Raw genomic sequence first — 14,212 nt, 5'->3', positions numbered from 1 at the left:
AGTGTGGGCAGTGGAGAAGTGGCCAATGTTGGGAACTACAGTCTCCTGGGATTTTCTTCTAATCTTCTGACCGGGAGGAAGACCCTATAAAAGTGGGGTGTTATCCCAGGGCCCAGAGAAATTGAGTGGGATCTCTCTTGGATTTTCTTTATGAGCATTTGGTATCCTGTATAGGTGAGGAAAGTCCTAGAGTTCTGTCTGGAAGAGATGGAAGCCTCAGTGGGCCAAGGAACACAGAAGTCCAGGGTCTGAATTCCAGTTCCTCCATCTCTTCCCCTAAAGAGTCATAGACTTGACTGTGCTAGTAGGCCCCTTAGACCATACTGCTGAACTAAAAAGGAGCTTTAGAATATAGAATGCCAAATTTACGCCGGGTCACATGGACAGAAAGTTTTGTTATTTTATTAAATGCCTTTGTTTTAAGGGGGAAAAAAAACAGATCGTCAGAGCTGGGAATGTTCTTAGAACATGGAACATCAGAACTGGGCAGGGTCTTATAAGAGAATGAGCTGGAAGAGGGGTTCTTCAAGTCTTAGTTGAACCTTCTTATTTTACAAATTAGGAAACAGATCCAAAGAGAGGGACAGACTTGCCCAATTTAAGATAATAGGTCGGTGGCAGAGCTGGAACTTAAAGCCTGGGTTCCTACCCATCTAGCATTCTATTTTCTGTGCTATGGCATCAGTCCTCACCTACTCCCCTTCCATCTTGGCACAGAGGATTCTGGGGGGAGGTCAGAGGAGATGTGGCAGCAACACCCGCTGGGCGCAGGCTTGGCATTGGATCGCTGCCTGCTCCCTTCTCAGTGTCTGCTGGTGCCAGCCTCTCCTTCACCCCTTCTCTCTCAGCTCCTCAGCGGGCATTCGTCCTCCCTGTCCTGCCAGGACTCCGAGTACCAGACAAAGGCGGGCGACTGTGCTGTGTGCCCCGAGTGCCCACCGGGAGAGGAGCCCAATCAGGTAAGCCCGTGCCCGGCCCCAGGAGCACCTTCCTCCAAGGAGAAAGCGTGCATGACCCTGTCCTCAGGGACCCCTACTGTGAAGAGGAGCAGCTATAAAGATGGGTGGGTCTGAAAGGGGACATTTGGCACTCGTTCTCAGGCTCTCTGGCCTGACTCCTTATGAAACTTAAGGCAAAAGAGACAGAGCCCCATATAATTCACATGAATAAAGGACAAAACTTATCCTAGTTGAAGGAAGGGAAGGGGGTGGAGATAGAGAAATATCAACCAATGTAGGTACTGGAGGATTAAAAAATAGCCAAGACTAATCCAAGATGGCTTCGGGGAAAGATAACCTTTTGGGAGCTGTCGCATAAAGGGAGAAGGGAGAAGGAATAGAGGAAAAGTAGCTTTCTGGGGTTGTGAAATGGCTCAGACGTTTTGCCTCTACAGGACCCAGACATCCTTCCTTTCTCGGCTCAAGCAGGAAACCTCCCTTGAAGCTTCTCTTGATTGTGCTCAGCTGCTATTGCCCACTTCCTAAAATGTCCTTCTATTTATTTGTATATGTGTAAATGTACAACCCGCATCCTTCATTCAAATGTTGGTTCCTTAGGCAAAGGAGTTCTTTCCTTTTTGTCCCTGCATCTTTACTCCCTGGCACACAGTAAGCACCTAATAGACGGATTGATTGCTTCACCTAGGAATGTGGTTCGGGACTGGGATTGGGGACCATGTGCCGTGCCTGCAGGCCAGGCACCTTTTCGACCAGCCTGGGACGAAAGCCCTGCCTGCCCCACACTGGCTGTGCCCGGCTGAGGAGGGTCGAGGCCCAGGTGGGGACCACGACCATCGATACACGCTGTGGCGGCTGCATTTCAGGGTGAGCATCTTCTCGGCCCTTCCCCCAAGGGGAGTTGTCATTTGTTGTTTTGGAAAGGGAAAAGAATCTTGAATCCGGAGTTGGGACATCTGGGCTTCAATCATGGTTCTGCCGCGAAGACTTTCTATGTGACTTTGGGAGAGTCCCTTCCCTACTCCCGGCCTCAGTTTCCTTATCAGTAAAATTAGAAGGTTGGATTAAATGATCTCTTTCTATTCTCTCCTGACATTCTGTATTCCAAGTTCCCTTCCAAGCTCCTTGGACATTCATTATTCTATGGGTCATGTTTCTCAAACTCATTGGTTGCAGAAAAAAAAAAGAAATCTCAGTGACTGAGTCATCAGCTTCCATTCAGATCTCTGTTAGGCACTGGGAAAGAAGAGAAGATTGGAGGCAGAATGGAGAATTTGAGGCTGTCTTGGAGTCTCACTGAAGTGAGGGCCACAGCTTTCCCTGTAAGGGGGAGCTCAGACAACCCAAGAAGGGAACAAGAGCGTCAGAAACTCTCTCTCTCTAGACAGATGGGTCCATTTTTGATTTTGACAAAGCACCCTGTGAGGCAGGGGTTGAGATCTCTGGGAATCAGAGTGAGAATGGAAGGTTCTAGGGGGTTTCATATAAAGGAGGAGTCAGAGGGGACTGCTTGGGGATGTGGAGCTGGTTGTAGATATGAGATCACCTTTGTTTCCCTGCAGGTTTTATGACCCCAGAAGGCACCCAGACACCGAGTGCAGGCCTTGTTCTTTGGCACCCATGGGCACACCTGACTGTGGAGGTGAGTGTGGGTCTAGCATGATGGAGTTGGGGACCTAAAAGATAGGAAGAATGAATGAGGGAGAACTGGAGGTAGAGCCAGAGAAGCAAAGGAGTTTTTTTTAAAAAGGAGAAACAGAGGGAGAGGAGACCATTTAGGAGAGAGAAAAACTAAGAGACAATTTAATGTTTAATAAATGCTTGCTGATTGATTGAGGGCGAGAGATAGGAGGATAGAAAGGTAGAAAAAGGAAGGACGTGAGATAAGAGGAGCAAAACCAGCAAAACAGAGGAGGGAAAATGAGTGAGTGTGTAAGGCTGGCTGTGTGTGTGTGTGTGTGTGTGTGTGTGTGTGTGTGTGTGTGTAAGAGAGAGAGAAAAGGAAAAAAGAAAGCAAAAGACATTTAGAGATGGAGGCAGAGGGAAAGGCAAGCACAGAGAGATTTAAAGACATGGAGATAGAGATAGGACACAAAGAACTTGAGAAAGCAAGAGAAAAATGAGAGATAAGAGGGAGAGAGAGAGAAGAAAGGGAGAAGAGAGAGAGAGAAAACAGAGACAGAGAAAAAAACAGAAACAGAGAGAAGAGAGAGAGAGAGAGGGAGGGAGGAGAGGAGAGAGGAGAAAGACATACAGAGAGATGGGGACAGGGAAAGCCAGAAAGATGAAGAAAAGCTTGGAAAGTGAAGAGGGATGGATGTGGGGGAGATAGAGCTGGAGTTAGGGGAACAGGCAGGCATGGAGAGGCAAATAATGTAAGTCGGAGAGATTGAGAAAGAGGGAAGGAGACAGAGGTGGTGGTAGGGAAAGAGAAAAGAGCCTGGAAGAAAGAAGAGAGACAAGGGAGAGAAAGGGGGATGGAGGGAGAGAGTAATGAAGAGAGCTTGTAGAAGAGACAAGAAGAGAGAGCCATAGAAAAACGGAGCCCATTGTCTTGAAGGGAGCAGTCCCCTCCTCTTTTCCTTCATACTACCCAGAGCTGATGCTGACCCACTTTCAGCTCTGGAATATGCTGACTCTCCCCACTATACTTGGGGGGCAGGAATTAGAAGACGGCCAGGGCTGAGACAACAAATTTCTCCTCCACGACTGAGGCATGTCCCTGGGGGAAAGGGGGAGCATTAGGAAGCCGGGTGCAGAGAGGCAGGATGGGCTGAGGAAGGACCGTACCAAGAAGCAAGAGACTTGAAAGGCCAGGTTCTGCCACTAACTGGCTGTGTGACCTTGGGCAGATGCCCTTCTCCACTCGCTTCCCATGGACCTCAATTTCTGTTTGTAAAAACATCTGATGTATCCTCCTAGCATTCATGTCCATATTCCTAATATACATTTTTACCCCAGTGCCCCTTTTTTTCTTCCTCCCTCCCATCCTCCCTCCTTACCTCCCTTCCTTCCTTCCTCCCTTCCTTCCTCCCTCCCTTCCTTCCTTTCCTTTGCTTTCTTCCTCCCTCCCTTCCTCTCTCTCTCTCTCTTTCTCCCTCCCTCTCTTCCTCTCTCTCCCTCTCTTTCTCTCTCCTTCCTTCCCTTCCTTTCTTTCTGTCATTTATGTTTATTTTTGGCTTGCTAGGGGTCACACAGCTAGGAAGTGTTGGATCTGAGACCGGATTTGAATTCATGTCCTCCTTTCTCCAGTACTGGTACTCTATCCACTTTCCATCTAGCTGCCCCAATGCCCCCTTTTATTCAGAGGTCTTGGTGTGGAGGGGCCAGTGGCCAAGTTCACAGCCGGAACTTCTCCCCTCCAGGGGGCTAGGGGCCTGTCTCTGCCAGTCCCCGAGGTATCTGCCCTAGCCCAGCCCCTTCTGCAGCTGGTCTCTGAGCTGGGGAGGAGCGGCGGGGACAGCTGCCTCTGACTTCCTCGAGCTGTTGCTCTGTGCTGCCCTGTCCAGCTCAGTGACCGTGTATTTTGTGAAACGAAGTGAGGTTGGGCGGCTGTGCTGGTGACTGTTGCCCCACCAGCACATCCCTTCCCCAGGGAGCAGCCCTCATTGTCCTACCCACGGGGCACACAGGGCAGTGCCCCTTGGAGCCTCTCACACACTCGCACTCCTGTGTGGATCAGCAACAGCTCCCATAGATGCCCCCAGGCAGCCTGAAAGTTAGAACACTGATCGTGACATCGAGGGCCCTAGATTCAAATCCTGGCTCAGTGATTTACTCTCTCTGTGGTCTCAGCAAATCATTTTACCTCATCAGGCCTCACATAGAGAGTCTGGACGACTCTCCGGTGGTCCTTCCACAGCTTGAAGACCTGTGGTCTTTGAGACATTCAAGAGCTCACACACTGTTCCCACCCTGATGGGGCCATCCGGGCCCATGCTCTTTTCTCTATCTTTCACCTGCTGAGTCACCCTCAGTAGCTGGCGTCCTGGCTCAGAGCCCAGAGCCAGAGCCCAAGAGAGAAGGGGAAACAAGGCATATGGGTCCGCGGCCGTGTGGGTGTGTGTCCCAGGATGTCCCCATTGTTTTCAGACAACAACGAAGTAGAAAACTTAATGTTTTGTAACAGATTTGAAGACATTTCTCCCCAGTGGGGGTGAGGAGGGGAAGGTGGATGTGTTTGCATGAGAACATTGAGCTGGGGCTTTCAATTCCATCTCTGCCATTGACTTACTCTGCCTCTTTCCCTTTTTGGGAAAGTCTGTATCATCTATCAAATAAGGGAGTTGACCAGATGATTTGCTTTAAGTCACTTGGAGCTTCCAACATTAACTAATGTTAATAAATGTGCCTCTGAGTACAGGGCAACCTATTGAAATCGGAGCTAGTTTAGATACTCTGTGGACCACCTCCTGTACCCTTGCCATGGGACACAAGCCCTTTTTCCAAGCCTGGGTGGCTGCTCTCCTCCAGCACAAGGATTTTGAGGGGACTTGGGAAGATTAGAGGCTGGCAGCCCCTTGAAGAGGTAGTTCAGGGACAGGGTAGGAGAACAAAAGAGAGACTTCTGGGAGATCTTGAGGGGTGACTGAGAGGGATGTGAGGGGATGGGGGGTGGGACAGGAGGATTGCTATTCCTGGGAGGAGCTGAGGTGAGGGGGTGCCCCTCGGAGCAATCTCATGGTCTCACTAACTTAGGTCTCTGTCTTTCTTTCCCTTACTGATTCTCTGCCTCTGTTTCTCTTTCTATTCTTTCTTTGTCCCTTTGTCCTGATGCGTATTTCTGCCTGTCCTCTATGTCATTCTACTCTCTGGGTGGCTCCTTTCACATGACCCTTCTTCTCTCTTTGGGTCTCTTTCTGCTTACTGTCTCTCTTGTGTGTCTCTCTGGCTTTCTCCCTATCCCCCTTCCCCCATCTGTTTCTCTTTCTGTGTTTGTCTCATTGTGTTTTTGTGTGTCTGCCTCTGGGTGTCTTTCTGTTCCTACATGTCTGTCTCTTTGTCTTACATTATGTCTGCATCTCTCTCTCTGTGTCTTGCTTTCTCTCCGCCTGGCTTTCTCCTTCTGTGTCTTTCTCCACTCTCCCTCTGCCCCCTCCTTCCTGCATCTCTCCCTGCTGTGGCTGAGGGCAGAGCAAGGCCTAGGACGTGGGGGCCGGCAGCGCCGTACCGTGGAGGCCGGGATGGGGCCGGAGGTCCGCCCCTCAGAGAACGGCACCCAGGCAGAGGTGCCCGAGGAAGCCGCAGCTCAGTACGCCGTCATCGCTATTGTTCCCATCTTCTGCCTGATGGGTCTGCTGGGGATTCTGCTCTGCAACCTTCTCAAGAAGAAAGGCTACCACTGTACAGCCCATAAGGACAGTGGTGAAGAAGCTGGACTCGAGGGCAAGAATGGTGAGAAGGGGGACAGAATCCCGGGGGGAGGGGGGAGATACAGCCTTTATCCTTGAGGAGCTTCAAGTCTGAGGCAAAGTCCCCTAGCTTTGTGGGTGGGTGTGTAGAGGGACTTGTGATCAGAGGAAGTGATCCAGTCCTCCTCCAGGTGGGGCAGCCATTGGTGAGAATAAGATGGGATGTCCAGGTGGACGTGGTCGTAGACACCCAGACATTTCAGTCTGGAATGCAGAAAAAGCGTCGAGCTCAGAACCAGGAGGCATCAGCAGAGAAGAGATCGTCCATAGAGAGAATTTAGAAGATTAGGGCCCTGGACAGAGCCTTGGGGGGCATCCGCACAATTAGTGGAAAGGAAGATGAACTTGGAAAGCAGCTGGAGAAGGGGCAGACAGCTAAGAGAAGGAGAGCAGGAAGTCATAGGAGATGGTAGTATCAGGCAGGAAAGAGATGAACACCAGTAGCTGCAGTGAGGAAGAGGAGGAGGAGAGACCGCTGGCTGTGCTGATGAGCAAGGTCTGGAGGACCTTGGAAAGAGTGGTTTAATGGCATATTAGGGCTTAGAGAGAGTAGGCAGTGAGGAAGTAAATGACTCTACCAGAAATTAGACAGCTTAAAAAAATTAGACGATGAAGGGGCACATGGAAGAGAAATAGAGTGACAGCTTGCAAACATCTGAGTCCTAGGCCTTTTTAGCGATAAGGGATTCTAAGAGCTTCAGTTCCTAAGGAGCCAAAGTTTTAGTATATTGAAGATTTTTGTTCTAATGTTTTGAGGTGTTGTCAAGCTCGGTACTGGATTTGAGAGGAAGGAAGACCTGACACTCGGATGCTTTTCAGTTGTGTGACCCCAGACTAGTCAATTGATCTCTCCCAGACTCTTGTTTCCCCATCTGTAAAAATGAGAATAATAATACAAAACTCAAATTATACCAGATTTTTTGAAGCTTTAATGACATTTTAAAATGTCTTTAAACAGCTTTGGAGGGGAAAAAAAACTCAGGCTCTAAGTAAGTCAAAGCCAAAAGTTCTGACTGGATGACTCCAATTTCTCCTGGTGGCTGAGAGTCAGGAAGTGGAGCTCAGGGGAATGAGCAAGTTTTTTCCCCTTTCTGGGGAAGGGGCCGGAGGAGGAGGAATGAGGGTACTAAATGAACTAACACAGTCTCTCAGACAGGTTAAGGGCCCCCAAGACCTGCTCCTCAGAACCACCTAGCATTAGGGCCCAAAAGGAGCTGAGTGACCTCTCATCTTGCAAAAGAGGGAACTCTGACCCAAAGGGATTTACCCAAAATCACCCATCCAAGTCAAGGACAGAGCTGGAGTGAAATCCCGGACCTTGTGTTCTGGGCCGGATTCACTTTCCCCCCGGCCACCTTTTGGCCTGAGTTCATGCACGGGCCCCCAGGCCCCAGGAGTGTCAGAAGAGTTGATTGTATGTGTGCTGGCACTTTTGTTCCCAGCCAAATGGCCTGTTTCTTTCACTGTCGTCTGCTGCCCTCATGGATGCACATTAGCATAATGCAATATTGTTTGACACGGGCAAAAAGCGCCTTTATGTGTGTGCTGTTTGCAGAGAGAATTATGGTGCTTCCAGCCACCTGAGACCCTGAGTTAGCTCCCTAACAGCCCCTGCGCCCTGGGAATAAGAGGGCCGTTACTGCGGCCACCCAGGCCTGGCCCAAGCCTTCCTGGACATTAGCCAGTCTGTAGGAGACGCAGAGTAACTCATTTAAGGCTGCGCCAGCCCGGGGCCTCCGGAGCCGGAAGGCTGGTCCCCCCTTGTCTGGGCGGGTGGGTGAGTGGGTGATAGGGAATGTCAGGATTCTCTAGGGGGAATTTGGGGCCAAGTGTGTCCAAGATTAACTTTTCAGCTGTTGAGGAAGCTTCCCCAGCTGTCTCCTTCCCTGGGGAGTGGAAGGGGTGAGAGGCAGGAATGAGAGCAGCTCATAAACCCCTCCTGTATCCTTCCATGTCTCTATTCCCTACAGGGGGAGGGGAGGGCGGATCCAGCCATCTAACCCCAATCCTTTCTGAGTTAAGGCCGTATTTCTGTGGAGTGAGAACGGTTCTCTAGGAAAGATTCTAGCCCTGGTTCTGCTGCTGATTCGCTTTGTGACTTTTAATGAATTCTTCTGGCACCTCAGTTTCCTCATCTGTAAAAATGAAATGGGCATTTTGGGTCTCTAAGGGCCCCCTTTCCAGCCCTGGTGCTTGGTGGATCTGGGCAAAGGAACCCCTGGAGCTCCGGTTGTCCCTCCCCCATTCCCATCCCAGGGCTCTGGAGCAGTGCCTGCGGAGAGAGCCTCAAGTAGGCTTTTGCAGGAAAAAGAGGCAGAAAAACACAAGGAGCCCCACATACTCACCCCGACCTTGCCATTGACCAGCACTGACTGGTTCCCTGCCCAGGCTTTTGAACCCTGTTTCCCATCATGTCCCTTCCAGGCTCAGAACCTCTTGTCTTCCTTCCCCAGGGACCAACCCTGCCTATCGAATGGATGACCCCAATGAGGACACTATCGGGGTCTTAGTGCGGCTGATCACAGAGAAGAAAGGTGAGATGGGGAAAGGGCTGGGAGTCAGCAGCCCCTTTCCCATCCTTTAAACCTTGGGGCTCATTAAGATCTTACTCTCGACAAGGGGAAGTATCACAGTGGGAACATATGTGGGAACTGGAGCCTGTTGATTCAGCCCCATTATTTAGTTATGGAAAGGAAGCAGTTCCTTCTGTCTTGCTGTGCAGGTATATGAAACAGGGCCCCCTTCTGATTCTCCCAGGAGATAGGGGGAAGGAGAAGATAAGTATGTAATAGGTTAATATAAATTAATTATTAATAATAGAATGATTAACTTATTAAACATGTATTCCTATTTCTTTGTACATTAAAGTACTTTATAAATATTATCTCATTTAGTCCTAGGAGGCAGCTGCTGTTATTATCCCCATTTTACAAATGGAGAAACTGAGGCAAACAGGTGACACGACTCATTTTCCCCAGCTGCCTTTTGGCCTACGGGGTCACCCGGCAGTAATTGTCTGAGGTTGGAGTCTTCCTGACTCCAGGTCTAGTGTTCTGTGTGCTCTGCCCGGGTCCTGGCAGTAAGGATAATGGTTAATGGCTGGCATTTAAGGTTCACAAGATGTTTTCCTCAGCCCTGTGAGGTAGATCATCCTACGGTTATTATCTCCCTTTTCCAAGGCTTGGGAAACCGAGGCTCAGATTGGCCGATTTGACTCCCACCCGACATTGTTTCCATTGCACACTGCTGTGTTGGGGGATCATGGCAGGGGCCAGAAGTCGCTCCCCATCCTGTTGTTGGGGGGGCCATGGCAGGGGCCAGAAGACGCTCCCCATCCTGTTGTTGGGGGGGCCCACTGCTCGTGTGACCCTGCTGGATACCACGAGTGAGGCCCTCTGAAGGGAGATCAGGGGCTTGGGTTCCCAGCGGGTTCGGTCAGCGCTCACTCTGGGACCCAGCAAAGTCTCCGCCCCTCTGGGGCCTTCACTGCTCTCCTCTGGAAGCTTCTGAGGTCCCTCCAGCCCGGGGCTCGGTGGAAAAGAGCTGGAGGCAGGAGCTCTCGGTGCGGTCCCACAGCCAGGGCCGGGCCTCCTGCCGGAGCCCACCATGCCCACCCCCACTTTCAGCAGCCCTTCCCGAGAGCAGCTGCTGGCACGGCCTGCCAAGCCTGGAATCGGGAAGAGCCGAGTTCAAGTCCTGCGTGGGATTTACGAGCTTGGGTGACTCCGAGTCGCTCAATCTTTCAGCCCATTTGGCCGTCTCTTAAATGCAGTGGGACTCAGTAGCCTCATTTCAACTCTCGATCTCGGTGCAGTAGATCAGAGTGCAGGGCCTGAAGTCAGGAAGATTCATCCACCTGAGTTCAAATCCAGCCTCAGACACTTCCAAGCTGTGTCACTTAACCGTTTGCCTCGGTTTCCTCATTTGTAACATGAGCTAGAAAAGGAAATGGCAGATCCCTCCAGTATCTGCCCAGACAACCCAAATGGGGGTCGTGAAAAGTCAAAACAGGACTAACAAACACGTTGTACCTCGGGGTAAGAAGGGCAGAGACTGGGCAAGTGGCTGGTGTTACCTGCACAAGGCTGAGCCAGAGGTGGGCGTAGGGGACAAAGAGACAACTGGTAAGAAAGACCAGGCTAGCCCTGGGACAGGGAGACAACTGGTAAGACCAGGCTATCCCTGAAGGACAAAGAAACAACCAGTAAGAACAGGCTAGCCCTGGGACATGGAGACCATCAGTAAGAACAGGCTGGTCCAGAGAAACAGGGAGACAACTGGTAAGACCAGGCTAGCCCTGGGACAAGGAGACAACCAGTAAGACCAGGCTAGCCCTGAAGGATAAAGAGACAACCAGTAAGAACAGCCTAGCCCAGAGGGATAGGAACACCACCAGTAAGACCAGGCTAGCCCAGAGGGACAGGGAGACAACCGGTAAGACCAGGCTAGCCCTGAGTAAGACCAGGCTAGCCCAGAGGGACAGGGAGACAACCAGTAAGACCAGGCTAGCCCTGAAGGATAAAGAGACAACCAGTAAGAACAGCCTAGCCCAGAGGGATAGGAACACCACCAGTAAGACCAGGCTAGCCCAGAGGGACAGGGAGACAACCAGTTAGACCAGGCTAGCCCTGAGGGACAGGGAGACTACCAGTAAGACCAGAGTAGCCCAGAGAATCAGGGAGACCATGGTAAGACCAGGCTAGCCCAGAGACACAGGGAGACAAATGGTAAGACCAGGCTAGCCTACAGAGACAAGAGACAACTAGTCAGACCCCAGAGGGACAGGGATTAAGTAAGATCAGGCTAGCCCTGACCTGTGACCTTTTGCTTCCCAGAAAATGCGGCCGCCCTGGAGGAGCTGCTGAAAGAATACCACAGCAAACAGCTTGTGCAGACCAGTTACAAACCTTTGCCCAAGTAAGCCAGAGGCCATCAGTGATGGGGAGGCAAGGCTGAGGGGCCCTCCATTGTGGGCCACGGTGTTTTTAACCATCTGCTTCCTTTTGCTTCACTCCTACCTGATTCCTTCACCTCTCCTTGCCCCCAACTGGTTTTTTCTCTCCTGACTTTTTTCTCCTGCCTCTGCTGCTAATTTGGTTTGCTACTGGTACCTGTCTTCTTTCTGCCCTCTGGCCAGGTTTTTTTTGGTGACACACCGATTGTCCTTTGTTGTCTGGAATCTTGTAGGCCCAGATTCTTTGGGCCAGTTGGCAAAGGGCTTGCTAATTATGCTCCAGTTCTTCTTGCTGTTTTCTGGGGATTCGGGGAAGAAGAGGTTTTGTTTTTTCCCTAAGTGGCCAAGAGAGTCGCCTTCCCTCTGGCATGGGTCGGACACAAGGGAGGGCTTGGTCTCTGGAGCTGGGTGTGGGTAGGGAGGCCAGGCTGGTGGGGTGAGACCCAGGGCTCAGGCTTTGGACTGCAGAAGGGCATTCCAAGCTGGAGGGGCTATTTAAAGGACCCTCCTCCTTCCATTTCCTTGTTTTTTCTCCTTTTTTCTTTTTTTTCTTCACCCTTTTCCTTCTCTCTTCTTTTCTTCCTTTTCTTCCTGCTATTCTCCACCTCCCCTTTCCTTCTCCTAATTCCTTTTTTCCTCCTTATCTTTTTTCTCTTCCTTTGAGGCACAGTCAGAGTGTCTCCAGGTATTTCTGGGGGGAGAGGCTCAGTGGGTAAGGAAGCAGGCAAGGCCTGAGACGCCACTAATTTCTTCCTGCCCTTCCCAGGCTGACTCAAGGCCCCCCACCCGTACCTCACATCTGCCAGCACCAGCACCACCTGCACACAGTGCAGGGACTGGCTTCCCGCTCCGGGTCCTGCTGCTCCCGATGCAGCCAGAGAAAGTGGCCCGAGGTCCTGCTGTCACCCGAGGCTGCCGCAGCCGCTGCTCCCACTCCCAGCGCGCTGCCATCCCGAGGTGGCAGCAGCAAGCCCACTCCCAAGGGGAGCCGCCCCGGGGAGATCACCATTCTCTCTGTGGGCAGGTAAGTCCTTTGGGGAAGGGGGCAGGAAGTTCTGAGAGGAATAGAGGTCTCTGGATATAGTCTCTGTGATACAGAAGAGCAAGCTTTGGTTCTGGGGGCTCTGAAAACCTGCTTACTTGTATGACTTAAGGCACTTAAACTCCCTGGGCCTCCATATTTCCATCAACAAAATGGGAACAATAATAGCTCCTCATTGACAGGGTTCCAGGAGCACTATAGAAATGTAAGCTATTATAAAATGAGGGGGAGATAGACTAGTCAGCCTCTGATGCCCCTACAGCTCAGGATCTGTGATCCTACACACTCAGGGCAGGGGCAAGGCCAGAGAACAAGAGAACAAGGGAATTGAAGGTGGAGGGCAGAGATGTGGTTGCTGATTTTTAACAGGTGGGAGTCCAGTGGCTGCTACATGCATTCTCTTGAGCAAGTCATTAACCCATGGTGAAATGAGGTGATTGGATGAAACGTTGTCCCTTTCAACTCTCGGTTTCCATTGACTATTAAGTAGGGCCCAGATTAAAGGTGAATGGGTAGCTAAGTGGTACAGCAGATAGAGCAACGGTCCTGGAATCAGGAAGGCCTGAGTTCAGATGTGTCTTCAGATACTTACTAGCTGTGTGACCCTGGGCAAGTCACTTAACTCCACATGCCTCTAGAGACAGAGAAAGAGAGAGAGAGATAGAGACAGAGGGGACAGAGAGAGAGAGACAGAGAAACAGAGACATAGAGAGACAGAGAGACAGAAAGACAGAGAGAGGAGACAGAGAGGCACAGAGACAGACAGACAGAGAAAGAGACAGACAGAGACAGAAAGAGAGACACACAGAGAGAGAGAGAGAGAAGAGAGAAAGAGAGAGAGAAGAGAGACAGACAGAGAGAGAGAGAGAGGAGAAGGAGGAGACAGACAGGTTAATTAGGAAGAGTGAAGGACCCCCAAGTTAGGAGGACTGAGAAGTGGAAGAATCAAGCCCTGAGGCAGCTTTTGGTAGTTTGGATCTAAAGGCAGAGCCCATGAAATTCATCTTTTTTAAAGGGAGTAAAGCAGTTTTGCCTGGGGCTGTCTAGTCCTCCTTCTGTGTCTTGAGCCAATCCTCCTCTCTGTTTAGGGCAGCCTCTTCACTCTCCTCAGCCTTGGGGGGCCCTTGTGACATTCAGGAAGCTCCATTTTGCTCTGCTACTTAATCACATACCTCAGACAAAACCTCTTACCCCCTTTATATCTTAGAGCGATTTTCTTCCTCTGTAAAAGATTGGAGGAGATTGTGGTTCTCAAAGGATGTGCTGAGAGTTAGGTGTGCTGGGGCGGGGGGGGGGGGGGGGGGGGGGCCACACATGTATCTCATGAACCGGCACAAGTCTCCTATGAATTGTATAGGGCTCAGGGGTGTGTGTGTGTTTGTGTGTGTGTGTGTATGTCCCAACTTTTCTGCAGTAAGCTTTTGATTACTCAAGCTAACAAGAACAGTCACTCAGTCTGCCCCACAGCCCACCCCTACTAAGAAAACAGAGAGGAAGGTGGTTTGCGCCTTCTCGGCCTGTTGTTTTTACCCACAGCAATTTTATTTGCAGAGATGTCTGATTTTTTTTTTGGCTGGCTCGTACAGCCTAATAGCAATGTTTGCTTCAGGCCTTGGAGAGCCTGTTTCAGCAGGAGATGAGGGAAGGAGTCTCAAAATCTGTAAACCAAAGAAACGAGGCTGGAGGCTTCTGGTTTTGGAAGAGCACTTAATATTTTTTTAAATGTTTTTATTTTTTATTATAACTTTTTATTGACAGAACCCATGCCTGGGTAATTTTTTTTTACAACATTATCCCTTGCACTCACTTCTGTTCCGACTTCCTCCCTCCCTCCCTTTACCCCCTCCCC

The 14,212-nt window shown here is 50.6% G+C and overlaps 1 protein-coding gene across 2 annotated transcripts in view; it reads left to right on the top strand.

The window, feature by feature from the left end:
* The window catches only part of RELT (RELT TNF receptor), a 53,990-nt gene that overhangs the window by 33,675 nt on the left and 6,103 nt on the right, over positions 1-14,212 (top strand). For both annotated transcript variants that reach the window (XM_031961461.1, XM_031961460.1), the window contains 7 exons: positions 849-959; positions 1,645-1,823; positions 2,519-2,598; positions 6,090-6,350; positions 8,821-8,901; positions 11,203-11,284; positions 12,088-12,345. In XM_031961461.1, coding sequence (XP_031817321.1) covers positions 849-959; positions 1,645-1,823; positions 2,519-2,598; positions 6,090-6,350; positions 8,821-8,901; positions 11,203-11,284; positions 12,088-12,345 — 1,052 coding nt within the window. The remainder of the gene's footprint in view (positions 1-848; positions 960-1,644; positions 1,824-2,518; positions 2,599-6,089; positions 6,351-8,820; positions 8,902-11,202; positions 11,285-12,087; positions 12,346-14,212) is intronic.

This window comes from Sarcophilus harrisii, chromosome 3 (assembly GCF_902635505.1).
Source record: "Sarcophilus harrisii chromosome 3, mSarHar1.11, whole genome shotgun sequence".
Taxonomy (NCBI): domain Eukaryota; kingdom Metazoa; phylum Chordata; class Mammalia; order Dasyuromorphia; family Dasyuridae; genus Sarcophilus; species Sarcophilus harrisii.
Note: the sequence above shows the minus strand (reverse complement) of the source record. Positions and strands in the feature narration are given on the sequence as shown.